Raw genomic sequence first — 14,244 nt, 5'->3', positions numbered from 1 at the left:
TGTCTAATTTTCTTAAACGAATTAACCTGGTGGTCACATACATTAATTCGACAACCTATTTATTTACATTGAGTCACAGCATTTTTCTGTCGCTTATTCTTTCATAGTAAATAGCTTGCTGACATATTTGTTCAAGTTATGTAAACAGCGTGTGTAAAAGCCTCAAGTTTGTACGAACACCTGTACAAGAGCACTGAATTTACTGGTGCAACAAACATACACTTACGTATATACATGTATATACTTGCACAAGCGTACATCAGTCCTATATAGAACTAATTTAGTTTAAAACAGTAATGTCCTCGAGTACGGAGAATTCATAATGTAAGCTAAGTTAAACCAGACGAGCTTGAACGCTTTAATAATTGGCACCGGGCCATAACGGACACATAACCGCTGATGCTATGACCGTTTGGCACTTTGTCTCTGCGACCTAAAAATGCCCGGAAATGAAAAATAAACGTTCAGTCACATCTGCACAGTTAGTTTTTCCACCGTTAGTAAATCGTTTCTGCCATAAGACATTGTGTACTCAGTGACTTTTCATTATTAAGTACTTAATAATTTGTGCTACAATGCTACGTGAATTCATATACACAGAGAATTGCCTAATTTCCCCTGTTTCTTCATTTAAAGTTGCTTTCAACATTTTTCGTTCATTTCACATGGTGTCTTCTTGTTGCAGGGCGGTATAGTGACGACATAATTGTAGTGCTTGATGCCAAGGACAAGCGGATCCATGCACGAGTAGGATGCTGCGTTCACTTGGCCTGCGATGTAGCTCTTAAATCACACTTACAGACACTATTACCTGTCATATATGACTAATGAACACTCTTCATCGAGGAGCCTCGTAAAATTTTGTCGAGAAATATCTCTCGATCTAATTTATCTATTTATAGTCACATAAAGTCGTGCTTTATTAAAAGCGTCTCCATATAGATTTTCACAAGGCTTAGCTGTCTCTATTGGTGTTAGACAAGACGACACACTGTCTGCTGTGTTATTTATCTGCGAGATTGCAACATTTCTCTGGATGAAATATGGCGTTCGACCCTGCCAACTGTGTCTCTGATATTGTGTTTGCTGCGTCCATGAGCCAAAACTACTCTTTTTCCATATTTGTAGTTACTTTTCCGACATACTAGTATTAGTTTGTGCAATGTTAAAATAAGGTGTTCAACACGATTTAGTTCTTGACAGTACTTTGTATTTCCATCTGTCATCTGGATCTTATGAGGGAGATATACATAGATAGATGTACTTTTGCCTCTTGGTTTATATACCAAGTTACCTAAAGCGCTGCAGTAACAGTGACAAATGAAGTTGTGATCTAGTTGAGTTCTCGTTGTACATCCGAGACAATTTAAACCGGAGCTCTTCACAAGACGAAGTGGTTCCTAAGAGTTGGCTTTGTTGTTTTATGTCTATCATACATACCGTTGACAGGAAAGTTAATACGCAATGCAAATAAATAAATCCACTGTGACTGAAAACACATTGAGAACCACTTTATTTATGTGATTATAAACATTCAACTATGAATATTTTTTTTTATTCCTGTCGCGATTAACAAGACTGGGTACTTATATCCATTGATGTATATTTCGGTAAACGAGCAAACGGTGACGTCCAGGATAAGGATGATGTTATGGCGACCCGGAACACTGCCAGTGGTAGAGGTCAGGGAAGGCCAGGTCCATCATGTACGGGTCTCTTCCCTCTACACAATGGCAGATCGTGCCCAAGGCGTGGTTAAACATACGATCACCAGGCAGCTTAAATTCATCCGTATAGCGATCCACACAACCTAGAAAATTTCACAAAATTAATCTTAGAATCAAAAAGATAACAACAAATATGAATTGTGGTTCATCTTATGACTCGGCTTTCTTAGATAACGGATAAGTAAACTGAGTGAAGGAACTGCAATCACATGAGTAGGCCTTCGTCTTTCCTAACGCAATTTTGCAAAACAAATCTGATTCCAACGTGATGATTCCAGATTTACTGTAGCACTCGTTAAGTCAAAAGAGTAAGAAAGTGTGTCAGTATTAAAAGGATTCCATAACGGTAGAGATGAAACGCCCACTACATGTTACAACTATTTTGTACGCTGTCATATGATACATGTCGATTAATTTTGCATATTCCTTGACATTCACCTAAGTCTCTGCAGAACGGTTCAGGGGGAGAATACTCTGTCACCGGCGGACCTTCCCCGCCATACAGTTCCTCAGGAGAGACGCACATGCACATCTTCCTGCCCTCCACCCACTCCTCGCCCATGCCATGCCTCTTACCAGAGAAATCAGTGCAGTCTGAGAGAGGAAAGGAAAACAGATAATGCTACAACGATTGTAGCAAGTGCTGTGGCAAGCACTGCATGATATCTGTGACAATCATTACATCTTGTCTAGGGTAAGTATTAGGTGTTGGTGGCAAGCCCTGGATAGTGTTTAAGGCAAGCATTGCATGGTGTCTGTGGCATGCATTGCATGGTGTCTGTGGCACGCATTGCATGGTGTCTCGGCTACTAGGTGTCTGTGGCAGTCACTGTATGGTGTCTGGAACCAGTTCTGCATGGTGTCTCTGGCAAATATAGCATAGTGCCTGTGGCAACCACTGCATGGTGCCTGTGGCAAATACAGCATGGTGTCAGTGGCAAATACGGCATGGTGACTGTGGAAAGCACTGTACGGTGTCTCTAGTAATTATTGTATCATGGCTAACTGGTAGGGTTGAATTCAAGTGACATAAATCCTTCTGTCTCTTGTTACATATTAAGCCACTTTATATATGAATTTTAAAATTGAATGTGCCGCCTACATAATCGGGAAGATATCGACATCTTATCACTAACCAATCAGTATCAATGTAGGCGTGTCCTTAGTAGGTATGGAATGTCAAATGTTCACTATGGCTGACCCAGGGATGGTCTCTAAGCCAGGTTAGCGACGCACATCAATACGGCAAACTTATCATCAAACTAAACAGAAAGAAATTTCTTAATCCATATTAGTAATTAATACTTACAATGATATGAGGCAGAATTCACCCCGGGCAGTAGCACCAGAAGACAGATTACTCGCCGTAGCGCCATTCTGTGCAGCCTACGTGGTACTTGACCCAGCTACCGACTATCGCCACGAGAAAAGTGACCCGTTATTTAGGAACTAACGGTACCCTGAAAACTACGACACCGAGTATGCCTGTATAAATAACGAACAGGATGCGGTTTTTAAAGGTTAAAGGTTCATCATACAGACAACTGAAAACTGTGTGTAAAAATACCCCTATTTATGTTTTTTTCACATTTCTTAAGAGTGTGGAATGGCATTCAAATATTTGAAAACTATGGTGGGCTTTATGAGACACACTGACGGTATCTGCTCTGACGTTCTTTCTTGATGTTCACCAGAAGGACGTGATTTTTGGAAACATTATTTTAGTAATCTTTCACTCATAGGTAAAAAGAGTTATTGCAACATACAGTGTCGTGATTAGAGTTGAAAAAACTTCCTACGACGTCAGGGTTCCTAACCTCTGACAGTTAAAGCCCACCTTAGAATTCAAATGTAAATGTTTACAATACATAATTGTAAATGTATCAACGTTAAGATTTGCCCGTTACATGGAGACACAGTGGTAAAATAACCAAATCAATGTCAAAATCAGCAAAGAAAAATGTTGCTGCATGATCATTTCCTAGTTTGATCGGGATTTAGAATTTATTTACGGACGCATCAGGAAGGCTTCATCCAAGAACACTTTACGTGCCCACCCGGTCACATCAGATGCACAATCCAGTCAGACCAGATGCCCCATCCAGTCACACCTGAAGCTCCACCAGTCACATCTGATGCTCCACCCAGTCATATCTGATGCTCCACCCAGTCACACCTGATGTTCCACCCAGTTGCACCTGATGTTCCACCCAGTCACACCTGATGTTCCACCCAGTCACACCTGATGTTCCACCCAGTTGCACCTGATGTTCCACCCAGTCACACCTGATGTTCCACCCAGTCACACTTGATGTTCCACCCAGTCACACCTGATGCTCCTCCCAGTTACGCCTGATGCTCTACCCAGTCACACCTGATGCTTCACCCCGTCACACCTGACTTCACCCGGTCGCACCTGATGCTCCTCCCAGTCACACCTGATGCTCCACTAGTCGCACCTGATGCTCTACCCAGTCGCACCTGATGCTTCACCCAGTCACACCTGATGCTCCACCAGTCACACCTGATGCTCCACCCAGTCACACCTGATGTTTCACCCAGTCACACCTGATGCTTCACCCAGTCGCACCTGATGCTCCTCCCAGTCACACCTGATGCTCCACTAGTCGCACCTGATGCTCTACCCAGTCGCACCTGATGCTCTACCCAGTCGCACCTGATGTTCCACCCAGTCGCACCTGATGCTCCACCCAGTCACACCTGATGCTCCACTAGTCGCACCTGATGCTCTACCCAGTCGCACCTGATGCTTCACCCAGTCGCACCTGATGCTCCTCCCAGTCACACCTGATGCTCCACTAGTCGCACCTGATGCTTCACCCGGTCGCACCTCATGCCCTATCAAGTCACACCTGATGCTCCATCCATGAACACCGGATGCCCAACCCAATCACAACTGGTGACCCACCAAGTCACACATGTCCCGTCCAGTCATACATGATATCCACCCAGTCACACCTAATGCTTCACTCAATCACACCTAGTGCTCAACCCAGTCACACCTAGTGCTCAACCCAGTCACACCTAGTGCTCAACCCAGTCACACCTAGTGCTCAACCCAGTCACACCTGATGTTCTACCCAGTCACACCTGATGCTCCACCCAGTCACACCTGATGCTTCACCCAGTCACACCTGATGCTTCACCCGGTCGCACCTGATGCTCCTCCCAGTCACACCTGATGCTCCACTAGTCGCTCCTGATGCTTCACCCAGTCCCACCTGATGCTCCACCCAGTCGCACCTGATGTTCCACCCAGTCACGCCTGATGTTCCACCCAGTCACACTCAATGTCCAGTCACATTTGATACCCACCCATTCACACCTGATACTCACACTCAATGCCCCACCAAGTCACAGCTGATACCCCATCAAGTCAGATCTGATGCTCAATCCAGTCAAACCTGATACCCCAACCAGTCACACTTAATGGTCAGTCAAACCTGATGCCCACCCACATCTGATGCCTATTAAGTCACACATGAAGCCCCACCCAGTCATACCTAATGCCCCACCCAGTCACACTTCATGCCCCACACAGTCACGCCAGACACCCCACCCAGTCACACCTGATAACCCACACAGTCACGCCTGATACTCCATCCAGTCACACTCAATGCCCAATCAGTCAAAGCTGATGCCTATCCAGTCACCCCTGACGCCTCGTAAAGTCACACCTGATGCTCAATCCAGTCACACCTGACGCTCCATCCATTCACACCAGATGTCTCACCCAGTCACACCTGATGTCTCAACCAGTCATTAGTCAACTGATGCTCCATCCATTCACACCAGATGTCTCACCCAGTCACACCTGATACCCCACCCAGTAACACTCAATGCCCAATCAGCCAAACCTTATTCCTAATCAGTCACACCTGATGTCTCACCCAGTCATTAGTCAACTGATGCTCCATCCATTCACACCAGATGTCTCACCCAGTCACACCTGATACCCCACCCAGTAACACTCAATGCCCAATCAGCCAAACCTGATTCCCAATCATTCAAACCTGATGCCCCACTCACACCTGATGCCCATCCAGTCACACCTGACGCCCCACCAAATCAGGCCTGATCCTCAATTCAGTCACAACTGACGCACCATCCATTCACACCAGATGTCTCACCCAGTCAAATCTAATGCCCCATCCCAGTCCCACCTTATGCCCATCCAGTCACACCTGACACTCGATCCATTTACATCGAATGTCTGACCCAGTCACACCTGATGACCCACTCAGTAACACTCAATGCCCAATCAGTCACACCTGATTCACACCTGATTCACACCAGATGTCTCAATCCATTCACACCAGATGTCTCACCTTGTTACACCTGATACCTCACTGAGTCACACCTGACGCTCCATCCACACACCAGATGTCTCACTCAGTCACACCTGATGCCCCACCCAGTCACATTCAATGCCAATGAGTCAAACATGAGGCGCCACCCACACCCGAAGTTAGACCCGATTCTGCACACCTGATGGCCCATCTAGTCACACCTGATGGCCCATCTAGTCACACCTGATGCCAGCACGGCGCAATGACCCAGGAGCCTCAAACCTTCAAAAAAAAAAAAACAAAAAAAAAAATATCATCTCGGCACTTGAGGAGTATGTTAAAAAATGGTCAAAACGGGAGAAAGTGGATTCTTCGGTACTTAACGATTGGTTTGAGATTGTCAAAAAGGAAGTTAGTTTAACTATACACCGTCTAGACATTGATGCTCTACCTAAAGTTAAACAGGTTCTGAAGGATCCCACTGTGCAGGAAACACTCGCTGACCTTCATAGTAAATTTGTCATCACTGTAGCAGACAAGGCTCCTAATAATGTCATCTTTATTTTTCAAGAATTATTATTATCAAATTCTTGTTCAAGAGCTATGTGCATCTACAACGACATCAATGTCTTCTGCTACTACATGTACTCTGGAGGAACTATTTAACAAACACAAAACCTTTCTTAAAGAAAGGCGCATAAATATACCTACTCGTCACACAGAAATACCACAACATTACTGGATTCCTAAAATGCATATATCCCCATACAAGGCTCGATTTATTGCGGGTTCAAGAAGCTGTACCACCAAACTTTTGTCAACCCTACTTACGAGAGCGTTACAAGAAGTAAAGTCATGTTGGAATAAGTATTGTTGTGCCATAACAAAAAATTCAGGTGTCAACTGCATGTGGATTCTTAACAACTCCAAACGTCTTACAGAAGAACTCGATGCTCATATGCATATACCGTACAAAGACGTATCAACATGGGATTTCTCTACTCTCTATACTACGATTCCTCACAAAGATCTTATTGAAAGAATATCGTCGTTAATTGTCTCGGTATTTACTAAAACATGTCACCGTTACATTAACGTCAGAAGCAATAAGGCTTTCTTTAGTTCTACTTTTTATAAAGATTACCACTCATGGGATGTTACATTATTTATTGAATTACTTGAATTTCTCATTAATAACATCTATGTGAAATTCGGAGATACCATTTACCAACAGTGCATAGGTATTCCAATGGGTACCAATTGTGCGCCTCTTTTGGCAGACCTATACCTGTTTTCATATGAATACGACTATATGCTGAAATTACTTAAAAGTAATATCTTTAAAGCTCGATCCTTTTCATTTACCAAGCGGTATATTGATGATCTACTGGCGTTAAATAATCCCCATTTTGCTGAAGCGGTGAAGGAAATCTATCCGCCTTCATTGGATTTAAAGGAGACAACAGATAGTCCTGATGGTACATCTTATTTGGATCTATATCTGTACAAAGACGAACAAAGTCTCCTTTCACGCCGCCTTTACGAGAAAAGGGATAATTTCAATTTTGATATTGTAAATTATCCTTATTTACATAGCAATATACCAAAGAGTCCTGCAGATGGCGTATACATATCTCGCCTTGTAGCATTTGTCAGATCTTGCGTTAATTGTGATGACTTTAATCTGCGTCACAAGCTGCTAGTTCAAAAAGTAGTTTGTCAAGGAGACTCCATCAAACGCCTTCATTCTAAGTTTCACAAATTTTACAATGAGTATAACACTCTCGTTGGCAGGTATGGACAGAGCGTTCAGAATCTCTGGCGATCTGCATTGTGATCAACCACACAGACGGCGCTGTTATCCCTACGTACATATCTATCACGTACATGGTATTTAACAACATAGATGGTGCTGGTTGCCCACTGTAACCGTCTATCTTGTATGTCATGTGTAACATCATAGATGGCACCTCTTGTAGCATGAGCTCTTTACATATTAACGGGAAAGACGTAATCGTCCGTTACTTTTGAATCACAATCTGATCGGTTAGGGTCTGTAACGCTCGTCATTTTCAAACTGTATCTAATACCGCTTAACCTGGGGCTAGGGGCCGTAAAGGTAGCCATGCTAATTACATCAGCATGATGCCTTTATGTACAGTTGCAATTAAAGCGCGACTGAGATACTTGTTTAATTGTTATTTGACATGGAACTCACTCACGGACTACGAATTTGAACTTTGATATGGAATTCATGCCTGGAATATTCATTGTCTGCCCGGCATCATTGAAAACTGATGTCCGCTTCTCTCTTGTGTGTTACCGGCTTTATTTCTTATTTGTATAATTTCTTACATACCTTTGTCTTTGGGAGTTAGTGTTAAACGTTGTTTTGGAAATGGATCTTGCGATTATCGACTTGGAACGCCCTTTACGGACTACGAATGGTGTATATGAATGTCGGACTTGACGCTTATATTCAGCTTCCTCTCCGAAACTATGTGTGCGAAGGTCTTGCAGCAACCTGCGGATGATCATGGGTTTCCCCTGGGCTGTGCCCCGTTTTCTCCCACCATAATGCTGGCCGCTGTCGTATAGGTGAAATATTCTTAAAACACCAACCAAATAAATAGGGGCCTCCGTGGCTCAGTCGGTTAGCGCGCTAGCGCAGCGTAATGACCCAGAAGCCTCTCACCAATGCGGTCGCTGTGAGTTCAAGACCAGCTCATGCTGCCTTCCACTCCGGCCGTACGTGGGAAGGTTTGCCAGCAACCTGCGGATGGTCGTGGGTTTCCCCCGGGCTCTGCCCGGTTTCCACCCACCATAATGCTGGCCGCCGTCGTATAAGTGAAATATTCTTGAGTACGGCGTAAAACACCAATCAAAAAAAAAAAAATCAGATAAATAAATAAATATATATTAATGACAATTCTTATAACCTTTCTCACTTCAAAGATAATGATTGCCATAAAAGTTTTTTCGCTGAGGGTGAATCCTAAGGTGAAGTTTATCTTTGGAATTTGTACCTGGCAAAGACGTAAATGAGTTTAATGAGCACCCACCATCTATTTTACAGGAGTGTCAGCATGAAAAGAGCAAAGTGTATAATTACGGGAGATTTTTATATCGACCTGCTCGAAACAGATTAACATCAGCCAATAAAGACTTTCATTCAAAACAGTACAGTCTCGCTCAGCCGCCTTGAATGATAATATCTTTACAAGCTTTCACAATGACCATCTCCTTTCTGGAATATTGTTAACTGATATCACTGACCACTAACCAATATTCCATATTTTTAAAACCTAATGCCAACTCAAGTCATCAATACACACTGTACATATCAGAACATTTACTAAAACTGAACAAAAATTTATCAAAGAACAAATGCTAGAAACTAACCGGGACACGATCCTAAACTAGACTTCCGATATCAATGTCGCTGTGTGATAAGTTTATTAACATTCACAACGAGTGCTTCCCAGTGATTAGCTTGCCTTATACCAAAACTCGTATTATCAAACCATGAGTTACGACATGTATGCTCTCAACACACACAATGCAGACATGCATCAGAAACGTGAAAAGTGCTTAAATGAACTCATGAACAGGCATTTTACTTTCAGCACCAATGGTGTCACTACTGAAGATAAAAGTGTAATTGCAAATAAGTTAAACGACTATTTTAGTACGGTTGCATCTAAACTGGAGCCAAGAATGCCTCATGTTAATAAAACTATTGCATGACTATTTCGTCACTCCCAGCGGAACCAACTTCAAATTCCCTCTTGTTTCTAATAGTATTGTTGAGACTACTATATCTATCTTAACGGGACACAGAATCAATGCTGAGTGAATTACAGTGGAGACAGGGTTCCCTGAGTTAAACCCTGCAACCTCAGTCAAGCTTGAATAAATGTACCATATCTAAAATTCAGCCTACCAGCACACCAACCAATCAGAAGCAATTCTGTATCCCTTTAAGTTCTCTTCTGCGGCTGGATTAAATGTCATGTGTACATTTATATTAAAACTAGTTTCTTTTCATATCTTCACCATATTTTGATATCCTAATTAATACTAAAGATGCAAACATTGAATATATGTCTTCTTGTCTTATGTATGCATGCATGTTTGGGGTTTAATGCTGTACATCAATTTTTCAGTCATGTGACGAGGAGGAGTGTATACATATACTGTATCTTCCTGTGACAGACCGAGTCGCAAAAGTGCTGCTACTGAAGTATCACGCTGAAGATACTAGACAGGATACCATCCCAGTCACATTATATTGACACCGGGCCAACCAGTCATATTTCCTTGTTCTAGCCTCCCAGCGCTGAACGCCAAGCGATTTTTAACATCTTTGGTACGAACCTACGTGTGTTTGATCCCAGGTCTCAGCTCAAGTAAGCCCGCCTCTGGACTGGAATCAAGTAATCAACACAAGTGAGGAGTCTGACTTGTACATTTTGACTTCAAGTTTGAAATCCTGTAGCAGGTCATTATTACGCAGTGTTCACACTCTAGCACATATCAATCATGCACTTCTCGTTTGTTATTTCTTTAACATACAAAAAACAAAAAAAAAACAGTATGGCAACTTTGCTATATGATTCCCCATTAACTTTCATCAATATTCATTTAGAACTACGTTGGGAAAGAGCAAGTTCAGGGCTTTACAAAAATTATAATTTTATCAGTCAACACAGAATGATGCCTTCAGAATATACTGGAATAAACACCATGCAAACACATTACAACATTGAAAAATTACAGTATGTCTAAATGTTCTCCCTACTTTTGTTTCTATTTTGTTTTGATTGGAGTTTTACACCATATTCAACAATATTCCGCTAATATGACAGTGGTTGGCATTATGCTAGGAGGAAATCCAGGGGAAAACATGACCATTGGCACGTCTATGACAGACCTTCCCACATAAGATCACACTGGATCCAGCATTAGCTGAACTTGAACTCCCAGTGATAGCACTGGCGAGGGGATTCATTGTGGAGCACTAGCATGTTAACCACTGGGCCATGGAGGCCAATTCATCCACTTGTAGCTGGAACAGGCCAACATTAAGTTATCAGGAATAATATAAACAGAAGAAGACGCAAAAATCCTTTTTAGAAATATGTACTCGAAAAGATTCCCCGAAAATTTATAGAAATGCAACACTACTATTTCTGTCTGCTATATCAGAGATCATTGATTTTACATTTGCTGTGTGAGAATTGCATAATCTGAGCAATCTCCTTCACCTCAGAAGGATTCCGTATGTATTCATCCAGCTTAGAGTCCTCTAAATCTGCCTCTGTTAACTCCTCAGCATCTAAATCATGGCAGATCTTAACCACAGATTCTCCTTCAGTGTCCTCTGCTACTTCACTGGAATTCTGCATTCTTCTTTTCTTCAGAATTGGGGGTAGCACAGATTCCTTATCATCTTCACTTTCAGAACTATCTTCTTCATCAAAAGTTTTATCACCGTTATTGCATAACTTTGCCATCATTAGGGATCTTTGGTATTTCAGAATGTCATCCAAAAAAAAGGCGACATTTTGGGATCTAACTTTGTCTGCAGACACCCATGGTATTTTTTTAGACAGCCGTACTAGCAAATCATGCATTTCTGATGATCTAAGCTTTGCAGCACTGCCAAAGGGTAATTTTTTATTTTTGCAGAATTCAATGAAAGAAGATTTTCTACGTGATGGAAAATCCAGACTCTTCCAGACAATGAACAAAGCTGGGCTTATAATGTGTACAGGATGTCGGCCCGTCACCAACCAGTTCTTCTCAAACAGCTGTAAAACCTCCTCCGTTTTTTTTGCTATCACTTCAGAATTGTTCAAGTCGAGTTTATTAATGACTGCAGCAACAGCGGATCCAACACTGAAAGCAGGCAACACCAAACCTGTGGTTTTACGCAGTTCTTTATAAACTTGACCAAATTCCTGTGGCCCACACTGAGCCAAGTCACATATTTGGTGGATGGTGATAGACACATTGTGAAGTCGACACACACAGTAAACACAACATGCAGACAGAACAAGTTTAAACTTTGCCAGTCGATTCAAAAACTGTTCTTTGTAAGCTTTAGAGAACATCTCCTTGCATTCTTGAACCATGACTTCTGACAAGCTTAGAATACTGCCAAGCTCACTAATTCTTTGTAAACCAGTTTTATGGGCCTCTAAGTCTTGCCTTTCATGTAGCATCCTTCGCATGTTTCTTGGCAGGCTTTGGTTTTCAAACAACCAGTTGGGTTGGTTAGCATGGGGTACCGGCTCCAGAACAAAGTGGTCCAGTGTGGAGTTGAAGACCACGCCACACTCAGCACACACCTGTTGTGTAATTCCGTCTGTGCCAACATCCTCAATAATCGCAGTTTCTCCACACACAGAGCAGCACTCCATCCTAATGGCCAGAAACCCAGCAACCTCTACCTGTTAACACAATTTCTTTTCTTAAAAAAAAACCCAAAATGAACATTTAATCTACCAGTACCTGAAACTAATTAAGGCTATTTTCAACTGTTGAAACAGAAATTAAGTTGTCAGAAAGAACCACTCAAAGTTTTCACTGTTTATCAGAACAATCTGATTATTATTACTAGAATTCAAGTCTACCAGAATATCAATATTAACAGCAAAAAAACTGAAAATGAATTTCATCAAGATTAAACCTATATTATTGGATACATGAAGAGACTGTTTTTCTTTTATTGATGCTTAGTATATGATGCCTAATATATGTAACAGTACAAAAAAAGCTTATCAGCTTTCTTCTTTAGAATATAAAAATGAATTTAAACTACTGAGTCTTAAGGCATCAGCGGTCAGTCTGAAAGTCGAATGACTTCATTGGGGGGAGAGCCCGAATCAGGGGTGCTAAGTTGGTGTCGAGGTCCCAGAATGTTCATCTGTGATATCAGTGAAGGAGAATATGTATAAAACAAAGGAGATGTAAAGAAATACGAAATGAAAGGACAAATTCCAATCTTTTAGGGATATCATAGATGCACATAAATATACTGGCCGTTGGAATCCATAAATCTGGATTTCTAACTAACTGATCTCCCTCAGAAATAAAGTATTATTATTATTATTTCATGGCAGTCCCATTTTGGATTTAGACATTATCTTTCATGGTGAGGAATTGCATTTGACAAGGTCCTATTTCATTCAAATCCAATTTCTGTTTTCAAACGGGTACTATAAGTTTGGAAAATAAATGACAGAAGGGAAGTGTAAAATAGCTCACATACGTCTACATCTACAAAATCCATAGAAAAAATCTGGAGGAGTTGCATTGACAAGATAAAACAGATCAGACAGACAGAGATAGGTAGGCAGGCAGACAGTCAGACAGACAGGCAGGCTGGTAGGCAGGTAGGCAGGCAGGCAGGCAGGCTGACACACGGGGTGATCACGTTCTGTATCCATCATATTACATGCCAGGGATAACGAGTATGAAAATTACGAACGCATAGTTTCTTGCTCACACTTCCTAAACTTAGGAACGTCGGAGTCTTAAAATATATACCTTACCTTATGCATAGAAAAAGTTACTAATGTAGCTCCTTTAACTGTTCAGTCCCGCAGTGGTGGCGGTAGGCCTACAATATATTGCCTCTGTACAGTGCAGTGCACTGACAATCGCGGTGTCCTGTGATTGTGGTGTTAGTTACGTAGGCCTGCTTGGCGTGAGCAGTGTACGCAGTTACGACTAAAAAATACCCGCGCAGCAGACATTGTACGGGATGTTCAGACAAAGTATGGGTTAATATAGGGAAATGAGAAGAAATCTTGGGCCCTGGAAGCTATGACACTTCTTGGACTTCCGAGATATTTCATACCTGTACTTCTTGCGACCATATAACGTCTTTCCTGAATATTCATTGTTCAGACGACTTCACTTTATCCCCTCCTTTACCAAAGAGTACAACTTGGATTAAAGCACTCTCCCAAGTTACAATATCTTGGGATATAAAAAAAAAAAAACAAAACATGCAATTATTTATTACATATCATCACTTCAGTTAATCTTATTCCAGTTAATAACGTACAGTACAAATCTAAAGTGACATCTGTTTCCGTGATACATTGTTGACTGGTATTTAAGTAAAGGGATCGATGTGAGATACCCGAGGCAAATATCTCTTAAATATTTGGTTATGGGGCCTTCCAATGATTTTG

The 14,244-nt window shown here is 41.8% G+C and overlaps 2 protein-coding genes across 3 annotated transcripts; both read right to left on the bottom strand.

Annotated features, from left to right (window-relative positions):
- Nucleotides 1-1,486: 1,486 nt before the first annotated feature.
- On the bottom strand, nt 1,487-3,193 carry LOC135469089 (uncharacterized). The gene is made up of 3 exons (XM_064747614.1): nt 3,037-3,193; nt 2,166-2,321; nt 1,487-1,810 (listed from the first exon to the last, which is right to left on the bottom strand). The coding sequence occupies exons 1-3, from the start codon at nt 3,101-3,103 to the stop codon at nt 1,650-1,652; spliced, it is 384 nt and encodes a 127-aa protein (XP_064603684.1). The 5' UTR covers nt 3,104-3,193; the 3' UTR covers nt 1,487-1,649.
- A 6,085-nt stretch (nt 3,194-9,278) lies between these two features.
- On the bottom strand, nt 9,279-14,086 carry LOC135468352 (transcription factor IIIB 50 kDa subunit-like). Of its 2 annotated transcripts, none has more exons than XM_064746558.1 (2): nt 13,905-14,086; nt 9,279-12,492 (listed from the first exon to the last, which is right to left on the bottom strand). In XM_064746558.1, the coding sequence occupies exon 2, from the start codon at nt 12,460-12,462 to the stop codon at nt 11,242-11,244; it is 1,221 nt and encodes a 406-aa protein (XP_064602628.1). In that variant the 5' UTR covers nt 12,463-12,492; nt 13,905-14,086; the 3' UTR covers nt 9,279-11,241. The 2 variants fall into 2 exon arrangements, with proteins under 2 accessions (XP_064602628.1, XP_064602627.1); XM_064746557.1 differs by lacking the exon at nt 13,905-14,086 and adding an exon at nt 13,597-13,634.
- Between the last annotated feature and the right edge of the window lie 158 nt (nt 14,087-14,244).

This window comes from Liolophura sinensis, chromosome 6, assembly GCF_032854445.1.
Source record: "Liolophura sinensis isolate JHLJ2023 chromosome 6, CUHK_Ljap_v2, whole genome shotgun sequence".
Classification (NCBI taxonomy): Eukaryota; Metazoa; Mollusca; class Polyplacophora; order Chitonida; family Chitonidae; genus Liolophura; species Liolophura sinensis.
The sequence above is the reverse complement of the archived record's forward strand: the minus strand, read 5'-3'. Positions and strand labels throughout refer to the sequence as shown.

Coding starts and splice junctions, on each gene's coding strand:
- LOC135469089 (XM_064747614.1), bottom strand. CDS start 3,103: ATGGCGCTACGGCGAGTAATCTGTCTTCTGGTGCTACTGCCCGGGGTG. Junction 2,322..3,036: donor GAATTCTGCCTCATATCATT/GTAAGTATTAAT, acceptor TTCCTCTCTCAG/ACTGCACTGATTTCTCTGGT. Junction 1,811..2,165: donor ACCGTTCTGCAGAGACTTAG/GTGAATGTCAAG, acceptor GAAATTTTCTAG/GTTGTGTGGATCGCTATACG.